General features: G+C 38.5%; 1 protein-coding gene across 1 annotated transcript; it reads left to right on the forward strand.

The window, feature by feature from the left end:
• Positions 1–1803: 1803 nt before the first annotated feature.
• On the forward strand, positions 1804–24399 carry Popdc3 (popeye domain containing 3). Its single transcript, XM_013022404.1, has 5 exons — positions 1804–1815; positions 5346–5350; positions 20631–21360; positions 22947–23055; positions 23932–24399. The coding sequence occupies exons 3-5, from the start codon at positions 20876–20878 to the stop codon at positions 24211–24213; spliced, it is 876 nt and encodes a 291-aa protein (XP_012877858.1). The 5' UTR covers positions 1804–1815; positions 5346–5350; positions 20631–20875; the 3' UTR covers positions 24214–24399.
• The last annotated feature ends 893 nt before the right edge of the window (positions 24400–25292 follow it).

The raw sequence follows: 25292 nt of genomic DNA on the forward strand, positions 1-25292 counted from the left end.
ATTAGAAGAGCATATTGAAACATTGTTTTGATTTTTTTTAAGGAAAAGGGAAATTTTTTATCTTAGTTGTGGAAATCTTAAAGTGAGTTAAAAACAACAGGTATCTGAATTAAATTAACAATAGAAGTTCCTGGCATTATTATCTATGGTATAACAATAATAGTTCCTCTTCGGATCCAGAGTCCAGGGGTTAATTCCCCCAGATTTACAGTGACACTTTGTCATTTTGTGTTCTGTAACAGAACAAGGCCTCTCCGGGCATTCATCCACTGAAACTGGCTAGGGCAGGGTGGCCAAAGAAGGAAATGTAGAACGGTACTAGGACAGCAGTTTAAGCTTACAGGACCTCCATCTCTTTGAGCCTCATTTTCTTCTCTGAACAATGCTGACACAGGTTGAGCATCCCTAGCTCAGCTACCACCACCACCACCTCCCCCCCCCCTTCCTTCTCCTTGGGACTGATATTGGAGTTTGAAGTTAGGGCCTTGCACTTGCTAGGCAGATGCCATGCTTCCTGTACTTTATTTTTTTATTCCTATTTTTGAGATCTCACTTCCCATCCTATTTTAGGCTTTACAATTGTAGTTGGGATGAGTAACTCACACTACCACACTCAACTTCGATCTGTTGAGATGGTGTTCCAAAGATTTTTTTTCTTCCCTAGTCTGATTTGGAACTGCAATCTTCCTAATCTCTTCCTTCCATACAGGTAGGATTACAGGTGTGAGTCACCAGCACCTGGCTCAAAACATGAAACTGAAACTTTTTGAGGACTGATAGGATGTTCAGAAAGTTCCAGATTGAGATGTTTTCATGAAGACTTTTTTTTTTTTAATGATTAAGGATGCTTACCTGGAAAAAAAACAAAACATTAAACCTCTGCATTGGAGATAAGGGATTCTTGACCTGCAATAATATTTAAATGACAGAGTTGCTGTGACTCCTAGCTAGGGGGGGGGGGGGTTGGTAGGTATAACATCTGGTGTCTTTGCACAGGAAAAGCACAACCAATCTTGATTCTCCCTCTCTTTTTTGGCAGCTATTTGTTTCTTGTCCTAAGATTTTAGGCTGAGTATTAGGTTATCGTATTTGCTTCCCCCTCCCCTTTGGTCCTGGGGCTTGAACTAAGGTCCTGGGCACCGTCCCTGAGTCTCTTTATCCTGAAGGCTAGTACTATACCACTTGGCTTTTTCTGAGTGGTTTATTGGAGATAAAAGTCTCACAGAGTTTTCTGCCTGGGCTGGTTTTGACCTTCAGTCCTCAGACCTCAGCCTCCTAAGTAGCTAGGATTACAAGTGTGAGCCACCAGAGCCTGGCTCAGTATTTGCTTGAAATTAAAAAAAAAAAAATTGATGTCACAAAGCCTTGATATTTTGTTGAATCTGGGATAATGGTAATAGGAGATCATGAATAGGCTTATTATAAATGATTTTCTCCTTTTGTCTATTTAAAATTATTCATAAATGTGTGATTCTTACAATGTGTCTAATTGAGCATTTCATTTTAAATTATATGCATTTTCATTGGTATAGATATTTCAGATATTTAAATATGAAGTAACACAAATTACTTATTTGGAGTGGATGGGCCAAAGTAGCCTGGATTTTTCTTTAATATGGAATGATCTACAGAAACTTTAACAGTGTTGTTGTTTGTTTTGATTGTTGGAGGGGTCACAGATTTTTATTAAGTTCTTTGAAATTTTTATATTTAATTTTTTCAGATTAATATACAATCACTGTTTGTTTCCTAAAATCACTGTAAAGAATTGTTTCCTAAAATCACTGTAAAGAATGCCTAGATAGGGCTGGGAAGGTGGCTCAGTGGTAGAGTGCTTGCCTTGCATACATGAGGCTCTGGGTTCTATTCCTCTGCACCACATAATCAGAAAAAGCCAGAAGTGGCGCTGTGGCTCAAGTGGTAGAGAGCTAGCCTTAAGCTGAAGAGCGAGGGACAGCACCCAGGCCCAGAGTTCAGGCCCCATGACTGACAAAAAAAGGAAAGAAAGGAAAACAAAAAAAAGAATGTATAGATATTTCATTTAAGAAGAAAAAGTAAAAATAGTATTCCACCATCCAAGAATCCCTATTTTTAACATTTAAATAAAAATCATTGATGTGTCTTTCTATGCATTTGTAAAAATATATTGATAGAAAATATGTTGATAGAAGACAATTCTATTATTAAATTCTCCTATTAAATATTACATAAACATAAGAATTACAGATATAACAGTTTTTATTAAAAATAGAATTGTTAGATAAGCTGAAGGCCACCAGTTTTAATCTTGTTTCCTTACTTTGAATTCCTTTATAACTGCAACCTAATTTTGTATGCAAACAAACTGAAACAATTTAAAATTATATATTTTTGTAACAAATGGCCAGGTTTCAACCAATCATAAACTGCCAAGCTTCAGCCAATCACAATCAGCCTTTTCCTCATGGCACCATGCCCAAAGGAGGTAGGTGCATCGCTGTAGCCAATCAGATGATTCTTGCTTTGCTTCCATGTCCTGAGTATAAAACTTTGCTGTCCAAAGTGCTGCCTGATTAATGAGTGGTTTTTCAAATAAATGGTCAGGTTTTCTAAAGTTTTTCTTCTTTCATGATAATAATAAAGGTACTTTCTTACATTTTTTAAGCTAATTAGAAGAAGAGACTTGGCGTGAAAGTGAAGGAATTGCTGGTATGGTGGTACATACCTGTAATCCCAACATTCAAGAGGCTGAATCAGAAGGATCATATGTTCAAGACCAGTCTGGGTTATACAGACACCATCTCAACCACCAAAACAAAACCTTGCAATGTTTCTACATCCTGAGAGATAACAGATCTTAAACTAATATTCCAAACTGACAAGATTCTGGATACATCCCAAGATCAATAAAATACATCAAGTTTTGACAGTAGCTCTCTGTTATAAAAGACACGTGATTGGTAGTTTTATATTCTCCCTTTTGGTTTGAAATGTTTCATGTGAGGATCTTTGATATTAACACTGGTTTGGCTAGATATTGTTAATATGTGTATTTTGTGGGGGGAGGTTGGTGGAGGAGGTGTTTCAAAAGGGATCATTTCCTTCAAAGGGTGTCTTTCCTGGGTCTTTTTATGTTTGTGATGTGCATCTTATTCCTATATTTGAATTACTGTTTGGCTGGTTAAAACACTTTGCATTACAGTTTCCTTACCTTAGAATTATGTAGCCCTTCCTCCATTAGCTTCCAGGATCTAATGTGGCTGTGAAGATGCCAAAATTAAGTATCAAAGCTTCCCTCCATGCTACAGTTCTGAAGTCTTCTTTCTATTCTTTTTTTTTTTTTTTTTCAGTCGTGAGGCCTGAACTCTGGGCCTGAGTGTTGTCCCTCAGGTCTTCAGCTCAAGGCTAGCGCTCTACCACTTGAGCCACAGCGCCACTTCCGGCTTTTTTCTTTTTTGTTTATGTGGTGCTGAGGAATCGAACCCAGGGCCTCATGCATGCAAGGCAAGCGCTCTACCACTGAGCCACCTTCCCAGCCCTTCTTTCTATTCTTGATGTTTACTAACTCAGTCAAGCCATATCATGATTAAAATTCTATATCTAGAATTTGTCTAAATGACTAAAAAGGTAACATTCATAAATGAAAACTTAGCAGAGTCTAAACAACAGGTCAGGAATTAGGATGTTATGATCCTAATTTGACCAAGTCATTCTTAAAAGAGTTTTCTTTGCTTAAAACCTGGAAAATAGCTTTCTCTCCCTCCTGCTTGTAGTATTTTGTAGCTATGAAATAACATATAGGAATACTTCCTGCAGGTTCTGACATAGTTACTACTCAACAGATGTTAGCTGTTGTTACTTATATTTTTTCCCTTCATCCAAGCTGGGGGAGGGTTGGTGTTAGAAGCAAATTCCAAGCAACTGTTATGTTATAATTGTTTTGCAATCCACAGTGCATGAATGATGGATAATGTCTAGTTTCATCTGTTAGAAAAGGAAGTTTAATCTCTACAGAAAAAAAAAGAAAGAAACATAAACACTTAAACCTCCTGTTAGAATTTTAACTTGCTGTAGGGTCCCAGCTTTCTTTTCCATCTTTTGTGTTCATTTTCAGGTTTAAATGATATCTTGGCTACTTACAGAACCTATCAACCAGTGGACCCTCTTTAACCCATACTTAGGAAGGAAAGCAAGTTTAATGTGAAGGTTCTGATTCCACTGCAGGGGAAAGCGATCAACAAATGTTGTTCGGGAATTAAGAGAGCTAACCATAAATGTGTGTAAATGGAAACAGTTAGGTCACGATTTGTTTGACCTAACAGGGCCTTTCGTAGAGCTTGGTTCTGTAGGTGTGGAGTGGCAATGTGCAGCCAGACCTGGCCTCTTATGCTTTGCCTATTATAAGCAGTGGCTCTTAATGGTGTTGGTAAAATTATTACTTACTGGCATTTTTTTAAGTCAGCAGAGTTCTCATCAAATCTTCTCTTGAATAAGCAGGTGGTCTGACAGTGTTGGGTTCCCTCAGCAGAATCAGCTGGAACTGAGGAGAGATTTTTCTCTTTGCATGGGCATGAAAGTGCCCGTGGCTTTCCCTGCACAGTACTTCCCTCATTTGTGTTGGCTGTCTGGTTATTGTAGAAAGCATTCCTGTGTCTCCTGGAGATGAACATGTGAATTATTCCTACAACCAAAGCCTAGAGAAACCCCATACCAGAGCCAGGATTAGAGCTCAGGTGCTTTTATATCTAGTTCTGTGTTTCTACTGTACCATGCTCTTCTCCTCTTTGATCACAACCTCACACTCATTGTTTTAAAAGTTCTTGTTATTTTTAGGTCACTGTGTAGACCAGCCAAAACCAAGGACTGATTTCTGTGCAACCAAAGAAATCTAATTGAGAAAATAAATACTTAAATAATATTCATCTGTGTGGAACTGTGTGGAACTAAGGTCTTTTTAAAACAATTTTTTAAGCTAACAATGTGTTTTTGGTAGATATATTAGCTATATTAGTATTTCATATATGTGTACCTATAAATATCTGTGTGCACAAATATATTTATATGTATCACAATGTCAGCATGGCACATCATTAAAAGGATAATGTGCCAAGAAAATGTTTGTACAGGCTAATTTTATAAAAAGATGACTCTTACAGGTTGTTTAATTATTGAATGAAACTCTCGATTATTTAATGAAACAGTATTTTCAGTTTTGTGTAATTTACATCTTTATCTTTAAATCCATAAGAAAATGATAGGGTTTTCATTATTTCCTTAAGAAACAGTTTTGTTGCTAAGGAATTAGGGAAAAGTACTACTACATAGTGGGTCTTCGCCCCTCCCACGAAAGACGGACTGGGTCCAAGGAAAGGTAAGAGCGGCCCGGGTTCCCCAGCCTCCCTCAGCCAGGGAGACAATCTGACACAGCGGGGAGCCAAATCAAGCAGGTAGAAAACTCCTTTAAAGCCAAAAAGGGCGGGTGGCATGGTAGGGGAGGAAGAGGAACCAATCACTGTCAAAGTCACACCCTATCATGCACCTGAGCCTTCATGCACTGATCCACTGATCGTAAGGCAAATTGGGCTCTGCTCACTCTACTCTCTCTCAGCGCCATCTTTGCTGCCCATGTGCTCTACAGTAAATTGGGCTCTGCCCACTCAACTCCCTCTCAGCACCATCTTTGCTGCCTGTGTTCCCCATAGTTTATCCCTGCATAAACCTACAAACATTTATTATCTTGAACTGTATGTGCTAATATATAATATGCTGTTCTGATAGCACATAAAATATTTGGGAACTTGGGGGAGGAAGGTTGGTTTTTGATGGGAATTCTAAAAATAAGCTTCTTTGCTTTCTGATTTTTAAGACTTTAGACTATCTTTTAAAATGTAGCATTTATTTAAAATTCATTACAGACCAACGGACTTGAAATGAGTTTTATGTAGTTAATTTGCAAGTAAGTATATCTCCCCCCCCCAGTTAGTCCTGGGGCTTGAACTCAGAGCCTGGGCACTGCTTCTAAGCTCTTTTGCTCAAGGCTAGTGTTCTACCACTTTGAACCACAGCTCCAGTTCCAGTTTTCTGGTGGTTAACTGGAGATAAGCTTCTCACACTTACCTGCCGGGACTGGTTTTGAACCATGATCCTCAGATCTTAGCCTCCTGAGTAGCTAGGATTACAGGTGTGAGCCACCAGTGTCTGACACAGGATATACTTTTACCTAAATAAAATAGACCTCATAATTTGGAAACAAGGCTTAAATGTATCAATATTTCAACTTCAGTAAAATGCAAGCTCCATGAGGGCAGGGATTTGAATTGTTACATATATTGATTAGTGACTGGTCATTTGAGTGCTGATGATTAGTCAATCATGCTATGAAGCATGTTTCCCAAGTGTGCATTGTTCCAATTCAGTTGACATATTAGGGAATGATTTGAGCATGATGCAACTTTTGTGTTTCCATACCCATGACTTAGTCCACCAGAAAGACTGGGTGAATGCATAAAACGGTGACCAGCTGAACTGAGCCATGTTGGACACACACACACACACACACACATCTCAATACCTGTTGTCAACACTGGTTCATCATATATTATTCTCCAAGGACATGTTTGCTATTCTTTTACACTTGTAAGCTTTACTACATAAAAACGTGCCCAGTTAACAGCCTGGATGGTTTGGTTCTAACCAAATTTGGTTAGGAAGTAATCTCCTGAGAGGTGCTAACTTTTGAGCAGCAAGAATAGGGGAATAATCCACACTGTACATAATCCTAGGCAGCACTGCAGAGAGAGAAGTCTGTGTCTGAAAGTAAAAGTTCAGATATTGCTAAGTCATTAACAATAAAGTACAAAAAATAGAATGGGAAGACTGTCAAATGTCAACATTTAAGACTTCACAGTTAATAGTCTTTTCTTCTAACCAAAGAGGAAGCACTAGCCTTATGTATACAAGCATAAAAAGAAACCATCACACTAAACACCAATGTTCCTTTCAGCCCTAGCTGTGGACAGCTCAGCATTTCTAGCACTCATGTAGGAATTCATTGAGGAAGGGTACACATTGAATCCAATTTTCAATTTTGAAGGCAGGGAAGGGGAAGAGAAAGGAAGGAAGGGGAGAGAAAGGAAGAAGAAGAGAGGAGAAGGAAAGGGAGAGGAGGAGGGTGGGGGAGAGAGGGAGGAGATAGGAGAGAATGAGAGAGAAGAGGAAAGGAAGAAAAAGAGTGCCTCTAGAGGAATACATTTTGACCTTCCATGTCTAGTTTTACTTTTCACTTTCAGTAGTGGTACCTACTCTTGCATTCCCTGCACTGAAAGTGTCCAGTTGTGACTAAGGACCAAAATGGAATCCACTGACCTAGGTATGTTGTTCACCTGGTCATTTAGCCAGAATAAAGCAAAGATGGTAGGCAGTTAGCTAGCACATGATCTTGTTGGAGCTGTTCACCAGGAAAGAACTTGAGAACTTAAACACAGAAAACATATGTGTGCATTTGCAGCATATAGGTCACTTGGAATAAGGACAGCATGTTTCCATTGTTTGTTTACAATAACAAATAGGCCATCGAATGCACCTGCTTTCCCTTACCTCTTTCATCAGTGCCTTACTACATGATGTCTTAGCAGCTGATGAGAAGGAATGGCCTCTTGCTGTACTTTTAACCATTCTCAGGATATGAGCTTGAACAGAGCCAGCAATAAGTTAAAGCAGCAGGCCTGGGAATAGACTTCCTGCTGCTTCTTCTAATAGAGTGGTTTTGGAATGACCAAGTGGAGTGTTTCAACTGGTAAGACCCACCTCTCATCCTCTGTGACTCAAAAAGATGTGTATCATAAGAAGACATTTAGATGAATTGAAGGAAGAAAATGAGGGTATTGTCAATTTGTTCCTGTCAATCCGGATATGTATTCAGATTTGAATTATATCCATGAAACAATACAGCATGGTAGTTAAGAGAGCAGACCCTAGATTGAGGATGGAGCTCATTGGTAGAGCACTTCCTTAGTATATGCAAAGCCCTGTGCTTAGTCCTCAGAAGACAGAGAGAGAGCAAGAGTGAGCAGAAACTGGAACCCACACCTGCGTGGGAGTAAATTTGAGCTCTATCACTTACGTGTCCTTAGGTAACCTACTTTACCTAGTGATTTTGGTTTTCTCATGTGTAAAATAGAGACAATAAAATACAGTGATCCTTCACCTATCACAAGTATTATGTTCCAGAGACCCCCCGCGATAGGTGAAAATCTGTGAAGTAGCAGCATTATATTTATTATATATATATATGTGTGTGTGTGTGTATAAGCAGCCATTTTACTTTATTTAATTAAATGGCATTCAACTATATATATATATATATATATAATTTTTTACTTTTATTTTATTGTAAAGGTAATGGATAGAGGGGTTACAGTTACATAAATAATGTAATGAGTACATTTCTTGCCAAACAGTGGTACCCCCTCCCTCATTTTCTCCCACTTTCCTCTCCCAACTCCCTCCCCAGTTGTAAAGTTCATTGCCCCCATAGTGTCTTATGAGTATCACTGTTGCATTGGTTCACTCTTTGTCCTTTGTCCCATAATTTTGTGGTTCCCATTCCCTTCTCCAAATCAGATAAACGTATATCCAAAATAGGGTACCAAAATAAAAAATTGTAACAATGGGGGATAAACCAAAGGAAAAATACCTGAATGAACTAAGAAATAACTTCACACAATACATTAAAAACAAAACAAAACCCTATTGTTTCCATTTCTTTGAGTTCATTTCAATTTGTATCATTTTATATGGTGATATGTACATAGTTATTGAGCTATTCTACTCATCTGCTAGGACATATACTAGACATATACTAATTGTATATATTATATAATACATCATATAGATATTATATATTATATCATATAATATATAATATTATATGATAGTATATATATGATATAATCTATTATATATACTAATTATATATATATATATATATATATCCTAGACATATACTAATTATTACAAATGAGGGAAACCACAGAGCCTGTGTTTCTTTAGGTCTTGCTTACCTCACGTAATATGATTTTTTCCGTCTTTCCATTTCTTTACAAATGGGGTGATGCCATTCTTTCTGATGGAAGCATAGAATTTCATTGTGCATATATACCACATTTTCTTGATCCATTCATCTACTGAGGGGCATCTGGGTTGGTTTCATATCTTAGCTAGGGTAAATAATGCATCAATGAACATGGTTGTGCTGTAGCTTTAGTGTGGACTTTTGTGATCATTTGGATAAATGCCCAGGAGTGGGATTGCTGGATCATACAGGAATTCTATGTTTGGTCTTTTGAGGAACCTCCATACTGCTTTCCAGAGTGGTTGAATCGGGGCTGGGAAGGTGGCTCAGTGGTAGAGTGCTTGCTTTGCATGCCTGAGGCCCTGGGTTCGATTCCTTAGCACCACATAAGCAAAAAGAAAAAAAAAAGCCAGAAGTTGCGCTGTGGCTTGGGACAGAGCCCAGGCCCAGAGTTCAGGCCCCATGACCGGACCACCCCCACCCAAAAAAAAAAAAATCACACTCCCCAGAGTGGTTGAATCAGTTTACATTCCCACCAACAGTGTAGTAGTATTCCCTTTTGGCTACATCCCCTCCAGCATCTATTATTTATTTTCTTGATAATGGCCATTCTGACTGGAGTGAAGTGGAATCTCAATGTGGTTTTGACTTGCATTTCTTTTATGGCTAGAGCTGTTGAACATTTCTTCATGTGTCTATTGGCTATTTTTATTTCCTCCCAGATAAATCGCTTTTAATTCTTTAGCCCACTTATTAATGGGGTGGTGGTTTCTTTGAGGATTTGTTATTGGGGGCTTAATTTTTTGAGCCCTAGGTATATTTTAGATACTAGGCCCTTGTCTATTATATGTCTAGTGAAGATCTTCTTCCAATCTATTTATCTTGCTAACTATGTCCTTTGCCATGCAAAAGATCTGCAGTTTAATGCAATCCCATTTATCCACCTTTCTTTTATTTGATATATTTTTGGACTTTTATTTAGGAAGTTTTGACCAACAAGCTTTAGTGTATCCCCCGTAATATTTTCAGGGTATCTGCTCTAACTTGGAGGTTTTTGATCCATTTGGAGTTGATTTGGTGCAGGGTGATATATAAGGATCTAACTTCAGTTTTCCACTCATGTATAGACAGTTCTGTCAGTACCATTTGTTGGAGAAGCTATCTTTCTTCCCTCTGATGATTTTGGCTCTCTTATCAAAGATTTGATGGCCATAGGTCTGTGCGATTATTTCTGATTCTTCAGTTCTATTCCATTGATCCTCAGGCCTGTTTCAAGCTGTTTTTATAACTATGGCTTTATAATAGAGTTTGAAGTTTGATATTGCTATTCCTGCTAAGGAATGTTTTTGCTATTTGGAGTCTTCTGTTATTCCATATGAATTTTTGAATTGCTTCTTCTATTTCATTAAAGAACCTTGTTGAAATACTGATGGGTATTGAATTGAATTTGTAGATAGCTTTCGGCAATGTTGCCATTTTCACAATATTAATCCTCCCATTCTAGGAGCATGGGAGGTTTTTCCACTTTCCTAGACCTGCTTTGATTCCCTTTTTCAGGATTTTTAAAGTCTTAATTGTAGAAGTCCTTCACTTCTTTGGTTAAATTAATTACTAGGTTATTTTTTGAGATTATTACAAAGATGTGCTTTCCTGATTTCAGCTTCTTCCTTATCACTGTTGACATATAGAAAAGCTGTTGATTTTGGTGGATTAATTTTATACCCTGCTACTTGGCCAAAGTTTTTAATTATCTCATGTAATTTGAGAGAGGAGTCTATGGGGTTCCTTGAAGACAGGATCATGTCATCTGCAAAGAGGGAGAGTTTTACTTCTTCTTTCCCTATTTGGATCCCCTTTATGTTTGTCTCTTGCCTTATTGCTCTGTCTAGGAATTCCAATACTATATTGAAGAAGAGTGGAGAGTGTGGAAATCCTTGTCTCAATCCTGATTTTAGAGGAAATAGTTTTAACTTTTCACAGTTAAGATTAATGCTAGCTATAGGTTTGTCATATACAGCCTTTATTATATTGAGGAATGTTCCATGGATTCCTAGTTTCTCTAGAGCTTTCATCACGAAGGGGTGTTGAGCTTGTCAAATGATTTTTCTGCATCTATTGAGAAGATCATGTGGTTCTTGTCCTTATTTATATATATTTTAAGGCTTTATAAACCTTTCCCACTCTCTTGTTAACCTTTCCCACACTACTATCAGTTCACATGCTCTTAAAACGCTTTTTACATGCTTAAACCTATATAATGTTAACAACATATAAACTTCTATATCAGTACTCACCAGTGAAGTATATACTGTACTTGAATGATGAAGATCATGAACTATGTAGCTGCGCAGTACTGATGGTGATGAAGGTGATGATGATGAGATGAATGTACACACCACTTCATCAGGCACTTCATTAGATGGTGCAGTATCTTCACCCTGAGCTGTAACTTCTATTTCCACTAAAGGCATAGGCATAGCTGATATCTTTGTCCGAATAATGAATATAGTTATGGGAGTTGCTGGCGCTGCGCTTTCATCTGAGTGAAAGGTTTTTATAAACTGACATGCCACTCTAAATTGTATTTATGAAGTGCAGTGAACAAAGCATCTGGGGGTCCCATTTGTCAGCCACTCACTAAAGTTCTCTGGTCATGGTTGCAAGACAATCGAGTGTTAGGCCAGCCTTCTCTTCTTCTCCAACCTGTAGTTCATCTTGCTCATCCTTTTCTTGCTGACTTCATCTCATCCATGTTAAAAACTTGCTCAGGCTTATAGATCACTTCCTCCATGATGGATTTGAACATGATGTTCACCTATGCCCGGTTTTGGCTTTATCCGCACAGGCAGCTTTTCCATGCAGAGAAATGCTCTTGAGTCCAATGTGTCTTTAAAATTCATCAAACCAGCCCTTACTGCACTGAATGGGGTTCCTCTTGTGGGAGAAACACTCATTGGTCGTTCTTCAGTGTCATTATCCTCATCACCGTTGTGATTATCTGTGCTTTCCACAAAACTATCATAAAGTTTCTTGGCCTTTATCTGGATGGTTTTGTTATCCAGCAAGATATTCTTCTTCCTGAAGACATTTATCCATAGGGTCAATGAAGACTTCATCCTACCATGGTCTTATTGTAGAAAGTGACCACCCTACTTGCAGTCTTGTTAAAAGTCATCATCATTGTGGAAGACCTAATATTATTCTTCTTTTTATGTAGCAAACAGTAGATTCATTGATCCCACAATGGAGGTCTACAGCTACGTAGCTTTTTCCTTTCTTTAACATATCAAGAAATTCCATCTTCCTCTGGTACTTGGGTTCACTGCCAGAAGCCTTAGAAGGTGCAGAATGTTTGGGTGGCATCATAGGGTTTGAAATAAATCCAAATGTTCACAAAAAGTTCACAACAGCACAACACTGTAGGGAAACACTACAGTGCAGTGATCAGACATTGATGTGAAGTAGACTAAAAAGAGAGATGCTGAACATATGGACACAGTGTGGGAGAGCAAACAGATCAATGCTACAGTTACGGAACCAATCAGTACCCATGAGACAGAACACAGTGCTGTGTTGGTCCATCAGCAGCCAATAGTGTGCTGCGTATAATCTCACATTGGCAAACTTGTACAAGTGGCAGTGGCATACTGCATTTCCATTGCATACAGTACAGTACAGTATTCATCTGCTGATGAAATGCATACTGCATTTTGATTTAATATTCTTTTAATATGTTTGAATTAACATTTTTATATTGTTTTTAATTCATAGGCAAAATTAATTAAAATAAATATTATATAAATACCTATAGTCCTCAATATAGTGAAAACTCTGCAATACAGAATTAGATATATTCTTTTTTAAAAACCTGCAATACAATGAAGCTGCAATAAGGGGACTTGCAATATAGCAAGTAATGATTGTACTTCAAAAAAAGTTGTGGGGGAAACTGGATGCCAGTGGCTTGTGTCTGTAATCTTAGGTAGGCTGTTGAGATCTGGGAGATTTTAGTTTGAAGTTAACCTGGGCAACAAAGTCTGCAAGACTCTATTTCTTTCTTTCTTTCTTTTTTTTGGGGGGTCCGGTCGTGGGGCCTGAACTCTGGGCCTGGGCACTCTCCCTCAGCTCTTCAGCTCAAGGCTAGCACTCTACCACTTGAGCCACAGCGCCACTTCTGGCTTTTTTCTTTTTTGCTCATGTGGTACTGAGAAATCGAACCCAGGGCCTCAGGCATGCAATGCAAGCACTCTACCACTGAGCCACCTTCCCAGCCCACCCTGCTGGAGGCATGGGCCAAATGGTAGAGTGCCAGCCTAGCAAACAAGCCAAGCAAGCACAAGGTCCAGTGTTCAAACTCTGGTACTGGAAATAAAAGAATTGTAAGGATTAAATGTCATGCTATCATCTTAAGATCCTCAGTATATATATCCAATGAATCATAAGTGCTCAGTAATTGCTAGATACTCATAGTAGTATATAGGTAAGAGAAGATGGCTGCCTATTGCACTAATTTCTCACTGATAAAATAATGATAATCTTAATTGTATGTGAAATCACATAGATTAGAAAAATGACCGAAATATTTGTTTTAAGTTATCACGGGCTGTATTTTGAGCGTTGGTCTCTGGCTACTTCTGAAAAGCCAGCGTTTATCTTATCTGTACAGTAAATTTCACAAAGAACAAATTGATCTGAAAGTCAAGCAAGGAAATATGGTTTTGGAGGAGTTTGGGAGATTGGCAGAAGACTGTTACAATTATTCTAGAAAGTGCCCAGGTACTCAGGTGAAGTAGTAGAGTTGGGACCACTTGACTGCATGAAAAAAAAACTCTGTTGCGTTGCTGGAAGCCACAGGACTCCATTCTCATGTTGTCTTGTTTTCTACAAATGCTTAAGGAGCCATTCCTTCCTGGCTTTCCTAACATGCGTAGCTATGAAAATATAGGTTGTTAATTTAGTGAAAAGCCTCAAATGTAGTGAATACTCTTTTTTTCCTTGTAGTACTTGGGATTGATCTCAGGGCCTCACACACTTGCTCAGCTTTCTTTCTCCCAGCTAGAACTCTACCACTTGAGCCATGCCTCCCATCCAGCTTTCTATTAGTTAATTGGAGATAAGTCTCACGGACTTTTCTGCGTGGGTGATTTCAAACTGTGATCCTCAGATCTCAGCCTCCTAAATAGCTAGGACTACAGGCATGAACCACTGAAGCCTGGCTGTAGTGAATATTTTTGTATGTGTGTGATGAGGGTTGTTGTTGTTGCTGTTGAAGTATAAAACATTGCCAGAAACTTAGTGGCTTAAAAACAACATTTTTTGCTATCTCAGTTTCTGTGGTCAGGACTGCTGTCAGTATTGAGCTGAATCCTCTGTGTAGGCCTTACAAGCCTGCAATCCAGGTGGCTAGAAGAATTCAGTTTCTCCAGATAATAGGTCTTGGGTCCCAATTATCTTGCAAGTTGTCTTCTTCTTTGGGAGTTCTTTCAGTTCATAGAGCCTTCCTGCTGTTCCTGAACTGATTGTTTGCCCTCTTCCAGGCCCATAGGAACATACTCTTCCAGTCCCTCTCAAGTCCTCTGGTGTACTCCTGCATAATTTAGCATCACTATGGGAATGACTATTCCACTGCCATTTGCCATGGTTACCTGGTTACGAGGACATCTGTCCCATAGCATTCCTAGGCTTCACCATTAAGAGAGGGACTTACACGGGGCATATGTATGTACCAGGAAAGGCAAGAATTCTGAAACCCTCTTAAAATTCTGCCTGCTGAAGTGTGTGATAAAGTAAGGGACCAGACATATTGAGAACAAGCAAATGTGACGTCAACTGATACATGAAAATGAGACAACTCCAGTGTAGTCAGTGTGCATATTTTTGAAAAACAATTTTCAAGGAGTCTTGGTCCATGCTCTCATTAGTAGGCAGAATCCAAGGCTTAGCACATTCTGCAATCTAGTGGTTCATGAAGTCTCTACCAACTGTATGAAAGCAACAGCTGGAGCAGCCCCTCAAGAATTCAGAAGCGCAAATCCAATTGTCTGTATAAAACTACGAGATTGTCTGGGAATTCTGCATTGTTTGGGATTTCCTTTCTCTGAGGAATCATCAGAAGATGAAATGAGAAAATCAACCAAGTAATATATTTGCTTTGGAAAGTAGAACTCTGTTCAGGTAAAAGGAAAAGGTATATATTCCTTGTTAGGGGTTCACCACCCAGGTATGCAGAAATCAGATGGTGGCATCTCTGCTTTGTTTCATCTGACTGGCTGCTGCATGTGAAGAGTGTTGCCAAAATAATTTACATTCACATCAATTCTCTGTTCATAATCTTGGGAAGTTTTTCCACATTTCTTCATGCATTATACATATGCACTGTTAGTACAATGTTTCCTCTTACTGTTACTTGAGAAGCTGTAGATCAACACTCTCCAATAGAATTATAATGCAAGTATACATAATGCAAATATAAACTAGTTACATATATAATTTAACTTTTTCCAGTAACTTCTTTTTAAAGTTCGAACAGGTGGGTATAGTTTTAATAATAGGTTTTATTTAATGTCTGTCTCCAAAATGCTCATTTCAAAATGTAATGAACTTAAGAATTATTAATGACATTCTTCTGTACTGTCTTCAGAATCCATTGTGAACAAGACTTCTCAGTTCAGACCAACCACATTTGGGGAGATCAGTTGCCCACATTTGGCTAATGGCTATCAATTGAATATCTATCTAAGGCATTTAAGATCAAACTTCATTTGTCTCCTATCCAGCTTTTGAATAATCTTGCTGACTCCAATCTTACCCTGTGTGCGTGTGCTGTTAAATCTCTCTTCTGCCACTCTGCTCCTTACTTTCTGCTGTGAATTCTTCTAGGCCACGAGCATCAGGTTAGACATGACTGAAACTGTATTCCCCTTTCCTCTGATTTACTTCTGAACTGTCAATAGCTACCCTCACTTCTTCCTATTAGTCTAATATATAGTCCTTTCTTTTTTCTAATTCAACATTTAAATCACTGATTCAGCTATTGGTCATATCCTCTTGGACTTCCTAACACATTACTTGCTTATGCCAGAACTGTATTCTAAGCATTGCTTTAAAACTGAGATTCAAACTGAGATCTGAGATCAAAGCCAGCCCAGGCAGGAAAGTCTGTGAGACTCTTAACTCCAATTAACCACCCAAAAACCAGAAGTGGAGCTGTGGCTCAAATGCTAGAGTACTAGCTGTGAGCAAAAGAAAGCTAAGGGACAGCTCTCAGGCCCCGAGTTCAAGCCCTAGGACCTGCACACACACACACACACACACACACACAATTTAAGCATTTATGAAAGACTACTGCAGACCTCATTTCCAAATTCAGATATATGTCAAAATATACATAAAAATGACCAATCAATAAAGATATATTACACCTATCCTAATGCACAATTTATGTTTTCTTTGTAAGAAATGCTTAAAAATGTTCCCTGAGAAACACAAATTGCCATGCTTTAAACAGGAAAGAAAATCAGTGGTCAATATAGTACTATATGATGGAAGCCAGGTAGACCGTGAGGCTAGGTGCCTCCACATTCCCTTTTCTAAAATCAGTCACAAAGTTCTTAACTCTGGATTGCATAACAAAATCCCTGAGAAGTTTGGGGGAAAGGGCATACCCGTACCTGAGCCACCCAGCAGACCAAGTTATGTATTACCTTCTACTAAGGTTTTTCATATTATAAATACTGCAAACCCATCCATATTTCTGACCTCAATTGGAATCACCTGGGAAGGGAAGGCTTTTCTAAAACTACACTAGTCCTAGAAGCTCAGCTCTATGGCCTGCAAGCAATAGTTTATCTCTATATATTAAAGTTTACAAAAAATTAAAACAAGCATTCTCATTTGAACCTTCTAGTACCATTTAAAGTGATGCAAAAAGGTGACAGTGCTTCTGCTTTACTGATGAACAAACATGCGAGGATTCATTTCAGTAGCAGAAAAGAGACTAAGCACCTACCGTTTCTAATACTGTTACTGTAGGTTGGAAGCAAAATAATGTAGTCTAGGTGATGTGTGAGCTTTGGAATGAGGCAGAGCTAGGCAGAAACTCAGTTCCTTTGTAAGTGTTGTGACTCTGAATGCCTTATTTACCTGCTTTCAATTTCTGTTTTCTCATCTGCACAGTGCAGAAAATGGCACCTTTCTCCGTGAGGTTGTTGAGTGAATTCTTAAAATATGTGTAGCACATCTTCGTTGAAAAGATAAGAAGAAAAAAATCCTAAGAAAATAAGAATTAAGCATATGGAACGCATACTGAGGTTGGGATTGGATTCTAATTAATAAGTTGAACACTGATGGAATTTTGAGCTGATGGTGTTGCCTAGCAACCCAAAAGTAACTCAGTACTATTGGCTACCAGAGTTGTTGTTAATCACAGCAGTAATTAAACTGCTCTTAAGCTCAAGGTTGTAGACAGACAAAAGGATTCCCTGAGAATTTAGAGTTGTGTCAGATACTTAGAAAAAGTGAAGCCCCGTTCCTCAGTTTATTTGTGCTGAGATATCTTGGAAACTGGCCCACGTCTGTGCCCTATGGAACACAAGTTGGTAGAGCATCTCATGTTGGAGGTGAAGTGCACTCCCAACGTATCCAATCAACATTCATTGAACTTAAAGACAAAAAACATTTGTCTTTGCCCCTGCTGCCCTTTAGAATTCAGAGTCTAGGAGAAGAATCAATACTAAATAAAAATACAGCAAAATCTTTCATGAGCCCTGTCTATGTCTCCAGCATTATTCTAAGCATGATGGATTGAGCAGAACAAGCAGGGGCAGCAGCTCTTCAGTAGCTGCTGTAGGGTTTTTTATTTTCCTGGCAAGCCTATCCAGGAAGAATATTCCATTTTGGTTTCCCAACACATTCATACTTCTTGATTCATAGCCTCAAAGGCAGCTTCGCCTGTTGGCAAGGGATGATGCTGGGCCGTGAGGCCATGCATTCCCACTAACTTGCCTCTTTTTTACCTGAAATCAGGGACTTCATTGCCCTGTGCCTTGCTTTTCTCATTTGTAACCTGGACAGGAAGATTTAGATTCTGCCTCCCTTCAGGCAGTGGAGTGTCAAATGTATAGAAGCGCTGAGCAGATAAACACTATTTCTGAACTCATCTTCATCAATTTGCCACCAGGTTTATATTGCCTTTCATTCAGTATTCTCATGCCATTAAAACCCACTGTCTGAAAATTTAAAATGAAAAAAAATTAGAGTATGAGCGTGGAAATCTTGTGCTTGCACTGAATCTTGTCTCTATCCTTTGTAGCTCAGTGTGCTCCTTTGGCAGGGAAGAAATCCATTGCACTCCTCAGGCATTTCAGCATTAACTTACGCACAAACTTGACTTACAGCGTGAGTGCCTTTAAGGCAGGCAGCTGGTCCATGAATCATGTCCAACATTCATGCAGTGTGGCTGGTGTCTATCAGAGGATGGCTTCTGCCCATCACCTGCCCCTGTCAGTTCTTCCTCTTCGAATAACATACATCTGTTTTGGTGACTGAATAAAAACACAGCTAGTAGAGAAAAGCTGGGTGGGGAGTAATTTAATCAGAGCAGGTCAGCACACTTGAGCAATACAGTGTCAAGGATAGAAAGATGGCCTGGTCATAGCTTAATGAAATAGAAGTAGACAGGAAAGGGCTAGAAGCACAGTTGCTCTGTGCTCACAGTTCTGGAATGTAGCGGCCCTAATATATCTCTCAAATCTCAAAACAACCATTTTAAGGTGACAAGAGTCCTGTTGGCTTGCTTCTGAGTTCCCACAGACAATTTTACACAGCCTTTCTCAACTAGCATCATTTTTACATTTTGTTGAAGATTATAAATATTTAAGGCAGTTCAAACCAAAGTTCAAAGCCCTATTAGCAATTCCTTTCAATATTGGCTTGCATGTCTCTGTCTGGTATCCTGATCTGAAATATCATCGTTTTAAAAGTCAGCATGGAGACTGGCAATGAAAGGCTGGTAATCACAATTATCACTGCTAATTACATGTTTTTGACAAGTTCTTCTTCATGCAATAGTCTAGAGCCATGCGATTTTACATTTTGTTTAGAAAGGAAAAAAATTGGACAACACCCATTCTCTCACAGTTTTTCCCTTCCCTTTGTCCAAAAGAAAATGTTCTCTTTGCCTGACTTATGTTAACTGTAAACCTTTCTGTTTAATAAAGACTTTCTTTAATTTTAAAAAAAGGAAGTGTATTTTTTCTTCCTTTGGGACAAGATCTGTGATACCTGATACTTTATTAACAGATGTTCTGGAAAGCACCTACTTCAAAAATAAAACACTAAATATAGCATACACATTCAAAGCTTCTGAATGTTGCTATGGCTATATTTGTAATCCTGACTAGTCAGGAGGCTGAGATCTGAGGATCACAGTTTGAATTCAGCCAGGGCAGAAAAGTCCCCATGAGACTCATCTCCAATAAACAACTCAAAAAAAAGCTGAAGTGGCGCTGTGGCTCAAGTGGTAAAGCACTGGTCTTGAGCACAAAGAGGCTCAGGGAGTGTGTCTAGGCCCTGAGTTCAAGCCCCAGGACTGACAAAATAATAATAACAGCAACAATAACCTCATGAATCTATTGAAATCAGTATTTTTAGGGAACCTGTTGGTAAACACTACATGTATCCTGGAACTCTGCCATCACAGCTAATTCACTTCTGACTCAGATCACATATTAGCATTTGCACCATATGGCTGAAAGGGTGGAAGAATATATGTGCAGAGAAACAGAGTCAGTAACATTTTTGACCATCTGGTAAATAAATGTAGAAGTAACAGGACTCTTCATATTTATTTATTGTATAGATGCAACCTTTAATCTGAAAGAGCCACCAATACAGCCACATAAAACTGTACTCCATTTACATTTTCCTCACATGATTTCTTTCACAGTCTGTGTTCTTCAGATCTGACCCCCTTTTTTCTTTATGTTTACTGATTGGGTAGAACTCCCTGCAGTACTAAGTTTAAAATACCCTTCATGAGAAGTCACAGGACTGAATTGGCACATGGCTACCAATGCAGAAGTTCTGTCCTGCCACTAATCTTTGTGTAGCTTTGGATAAATGACTGGCCTCTCAGAGTCTCAAACTCTTCATGTGTAGAATGAATAACATATCCTCTAGATTTCCCCTCCAAGGGTAGGCCGTGGAGGACCACAGACTCATACATCAGAATTACAGGGGAAGTTTGTTCAAAATATACCCGGGCTCCATCTTCAGCAACTCTGATACAATAGGCCTGGAAATGGTCTGTGAATCTGCATTTCCTATCATTGTTGCAAGAGGTCAGCAATCACACTGAATCACTGCTGTGCAGTCCAACTAGTTGTAGACCACTTAGATTCTCCACATGCTTTTAGATGATAAAAATGTAACTAAACGGCAGCATTTGTGCTTAAAATACTCCAACTTTATAGAAATACATGGTCAACATCCATTAACTAATGTTGATTCATTAATTATAGTACCTTTTTTGCTTTTGTTTTTGGTTAATTAGACCCTTTATCCTTTTCCCCTTGCACAGGGAGTAGCAAAGTATCTACGGACTATTTAAATCAGAATCCGGATGAACCTGAAGAAACTAGCATGCAAGTCTGAGGTTTTCACCTTCCAGACCCACAAATCTCTTAATCTCTCACTGACAGCTCCAATGTCTGCTGGGTTTTGTGAAGACAGCAAACCTTGAATGATGAAAAAGCAGAGAATTTAAGCACTTGTTTCCATATCATCTCACATCAATCGGAAAGTGAAGCAGACAGTGGGAGAGCCATGGAAAAGAATTTGAGTTTATGGAAGAACCTGATAGATGAGCACCCAGTCTGCACAAGCTGGAAGCAAGAGGCCGAAGGAGCCATATATCACCTTGCCAGTATTTTATTTGTAGTAGGTTTCATGGGTGGCAGTGGATTCTTCGGGCTCCTTTATGTCTTCAGTTTGCTGGGGCTGGGTTTCCTCTGCTCTGCAGTCTGGGCATGGGTAGATGTCTGTGCTGCCGACATATTTTCCTGGAACTTCATACTTTTTGTCATCTGCTTCATGCAGTTCGTTCACATTGCATATCAAGTGCACAGTGTAACCTTTGCCCGGGAATTTCAGGTGTTGTACAGCTCCCTTTTCCAGCCCTTAGGGATCTCTTTGCCTGTCTTCAGAACAATTGCTTTGAACTCCGAAGTGGTTACTTTGGAAAAAGAGCACTGTTACGCCATGCAGGGGAAAACTTCCATTGATAAACTCTCCCTGCTTATTTCAGGAAGGTTTGTACCCTTGGTGCCTGCATGTCTTTCCTCTATATCCACTGTGTGTGTTTCTTTGCATCATATTTTTCCACCTTGGTGCAGGGTCGTACTGGGTGGCATTTACCATCCTGAACCTTGGGAAAGTCTTTGAGACATTAGCAGTAAATAGGATCATGTAGAAGACGGGGTATTATTTACTTAAAGTAGGAAATAATCTAGAGCCATACTCCTTTGTCTTAGAGAATAAAGGATGTGGATCTTCAAACCAAAGGATGAGCCAGGTGCCAGTGGCTCACTCCTGTATTCCTAGCTACACAGGAGGCTGAGAGCTGAGCATTGCGGCTCAAAGCCAGTCTGGGCAGGAAAGTCCGGGAGACTCTTATCTACAATTAGCCACCAAGAAACTAGAAGTGGCACTGTGGCTCAAAGTGATAGAGCACTATCCTTGAGCATAAAAGCTTAGCACCCAGATCTGAGCTCAAGCCCAACTGACAAAAACAAGGGCACAAAAAATGAAGTATGAATTTACTAATCTGAGTATGACATTTGTTTCCTAACTTATCACTGAGAGTCAAGAAGAGGACTATGCCTGCTTGCATCGAGTAACTTACATTGGCACATGAAGAATTTTAAATAGACTCTTCAATGGGGCTTTCTTTAAGTAGCAGAGAACTTTTCATTTTAATCATTACCAAGTTTGTCAGTAAATTCTTAGCAACTTCCCACTTGTTAGAAGTGGGAAGGAGAATATTTGTAGATAGGAGGCTGAGATCTGGGAGAACAAAATTCAAAACCAGCCTGAGCAGAAAAGACTGGAGGTGTGATTCAAGTGGAAGAACACCAGCTGTGAGCAAGAAAGCCAAGCAAGATCTTGAAGTTCCAAGTTCAAGACTCAGTGTTTGAAAACACACACACACACACACACACACACACACACAGCATATATTTAGAATTCATCTAAATTCTGAAAAGTAGAGGGAGGAAGGAATAGTACGCCTTTTATGTTTTTAAAAAGATGAAAACCTTAGTTTACAGATATATTTATAGCAGATCCTTTATGTTCCTACATATTCCTACTTAATTGCAAATTTTAATAGAGCATATTTAAACTTTTAAAATTGAAGTACAATCCACACCCATAAGTAGGCATTCATTATTAACATGCCACTTGATGAGTTATCTGGAAAAAAAAAAGTGAATTTCATTCAAGAGTCCAGATTCCTGAATGGGAGCTGGCTGCTGGTAGCCCACTCCTGTAATCCTAGCTACTCAGGAAGCTAAGAGCTGAAGATCCAGTTTGAAGGCAGCCTGGGTTGGCTATGATACTCTTTATCTCATGGCCAGTTTGTGAGACTCTGATCTCCAATGGTAGAGCACTAGCCTTAAGCAAAATAGCTCACAGACAGAGAGTATGTACTAATCTCACAGGATGTTATGTTAACTTATTGTCTATGGATCTAGTCTACGAATCTAGTAATTTGCCCATCACAAATTTAGGGGAGAGAAAAATCAGCAGAGATCTGAAATATATTTCCCCATCTCCTTCCCACTAGTCATGATCTGTTTTCTCCTTGACTCCTAACTGATGTTCTTGTGTTTGGCAGGGTCAGGGTGACAGTGGATGGTGAATTTCTGCATTACATTTTCCCCTTTCAGTTTCTGGATTCTCCTGAGTGGGACTCACTGAGACCCACAGAGGAAGGCATTTTTCAGGTAAGGGATAAGTAGACTGCATGTTTCATACTTCCTCTTCCAAATGGATAATTAGGATTTGCGCTAAAAACAAACAAACCAATAGAACAACAGCAAATACAAGAGTAACTTACTTTAACTTTGGAATTTATTTTGCAGTGCTGGTACAGAAACAAAGATGTCCATGATAAAGATTCTTGAGATTTCCTATGCATAACCTCATATTTGAGGATTAAATGTAATTAATTTAGATTTGACTATAAACTAAACACTGCCAACAGTTTAGAAGACACCAAGAACTAAAAAGAGCATTTGTTACTAAATAAATGATGCTTTTAATTTAAAATACTGATGACATTTAGTTATTTTCTAGCAATGGGGTGACAACTGTCACTTCTCTGATAGCTTTGAAAAATAATCATTTCAGTAGGTTCCATTTATCATACTAGACTGTTTTCCTATGAATTAATACATAAAGTACTCATCTGTATGTAAATAAGGTTTATATACATATGCAAATTATGCATTTGATTTCTCTTTTATACTAGAGAAATAGGGTTAAGTGTTTGCAGCCTTTAGAACTAACTTAAATATATGTCTAAAATGTTAATTTGTTTTCTGCTTTTAATATCAAGAGCTTTTCCTTCAGCAAAATGTGAATCATAAGTTCATACCAGAAAAAAAGATAAGCTGGAGATAGGTACAACATTATGATCATTCATTTTATAAATTATTTGTAGTGATAAAAGTAGTTTTTCTACTTCACACTATATTATAAATCAACTGGAGTTTTTACAAAGAAAGCAAATGAAATTCATTTAAAATTTAGACCAGAAAAAATGTGACTGAATATCTTGCTTCCTCATTGTTTTCTATGTGGTCTTACCTTTTTTTCAGGTAACCCTCACAGCAGAAACTGATTGTCGATATGTATCTTGGAGGAGAAAGAAATTATATTTGCTCTTTGCTCAACATCGTTACATTTCCCGCTTGTTTTCAGTTTTAATTGGCAGTGACATTGCAGATAAACTCTATGCCCTGAATGACAGGGTATACACAGGAAAAAGTTATCACTATGATATTCGATTACCCAACTACTATCATATGTCAAGTCCAGAAATGCCCAGATCACCTCTGACAGAACAGTTTCGGAATTCCAGACGATACTGTGATAACTGACGTCAAAATATGAAGTTTTATAACTATTAAAAGTATCTTCGTCATTCCCCAAAATGAAATAGCAAAATATAAAAAGTTGAGTTCACTAATATTTTTGTAACTCAGATTCAGAGGAATGATGCCATTGCCAGTTATTTTTATTCATCTCAACTACTGCGTTGCAAATAAATTTTACAATTTTTCTTGTATATATTTATTTATTTACTGTATTTACAATTGGGAAGGGGGAGTGAATGATGATGGACAGCTTGCCTCAGAATTTGGAGAATGTGACTTTTTCAAAGGTTTTTATTCAGATTTTCTCCCATGTTTTGTCTTGCCCTGTTGACTTTGAGGCCAGATGTTGCTTTTCTGCTACAACCTCTGATGAAAGCCAGGCATGATTACTCTTTTTACCTATGAAGTTATTAAGTAAGACTAAAAACTAGAATAAATGTATGAAACAATCATATGCCAATCTGGAAAACTATTTTCTTGCTACAAATAATTTCTCAGACTTAATCTTTACCATTTAAAAAGACATTTTCACAGGAAGCACAACAATTGCTGAGTAAAAAGAATGTCCATAAACAACGAATGGAAATGTTTTACAGCATTTCAATTTCACAGGCTAAAAAGGCCAGGATTTGCCTGGGCAGGGAATGCCTCACAGTGAATGCTCAGCCCACCACCTACAGGACCCTGCTTGATACCATTACTATAGTCTTGTAAATAAGAAAAGCACAGATCCTTAGTTGCAGATCTGAGCCCTTCTTAGCTTGGGAAAATTGGTTTCCTAAGGATCACATGTAGTCTGTGTTCTTTGTAGAAAAATGTATTATGCATTTGCAGATGAGTATTGTGCTCCTTCTGCGATTCTGAGGGCTATGACAGAAACAGACACCTGTGTTTTCCCCCAATATTAGAATGTACTAAATGACAACAGACTCACAAGCTATGTCAATTTCATTGGTGTTCATTGGCCCAGTACTACTGAGGCTACTTGATAGCCTAGGCTAATAGGCAATATTAGTCTATATTCCTATGTTAACTGTCCACCACATATTAAACTTCACAACCACGGGTACAGGATAGCTAGG

This window comes from Dipodomys ordii, unplaced genomic scaffold, assembly GCF_000151885.1.
Source record: "Dipodomys ordii isolate 6190 unplaced genomic scaffold, Dord_2.0 Scaffold62, whole genome shotgun sequence".
Lineage (NCBI taxonomy): Eukaryota > Metazoa > Chordata > Mammalia > Rodentia > Heteromyidae > Dipodomys > Dipodomys ordii.

What these genes read in the sequence shown, in the direction of transcription:
- Popdc3 (XM_013022404.1), top strand. Translation starts at nt 20,876, where the DNA reads ATGGAAAAGAATTTGAGTTTATGGAAGAACCTGATAGATGAGCACCCA. An exon ending in TCCCTGCTTATTTCAGGAAG is followed by an intron (nt 21,361 to 22,946) that starts GTTTGTACCCTT and finishes TGTGTTTGGCAG; the next exon opens with GGTCAGGGTGACAGTGGATG. An exon ending in CAGAGGAAGGCATTTTTCAG is followed by an intron (nt 23,056 to 23,931) that starts GTAAGGGATAAG and finishes CCTTTTTTTCAG; the next exon opens with GTAACCCTCACAGCAGAAAC.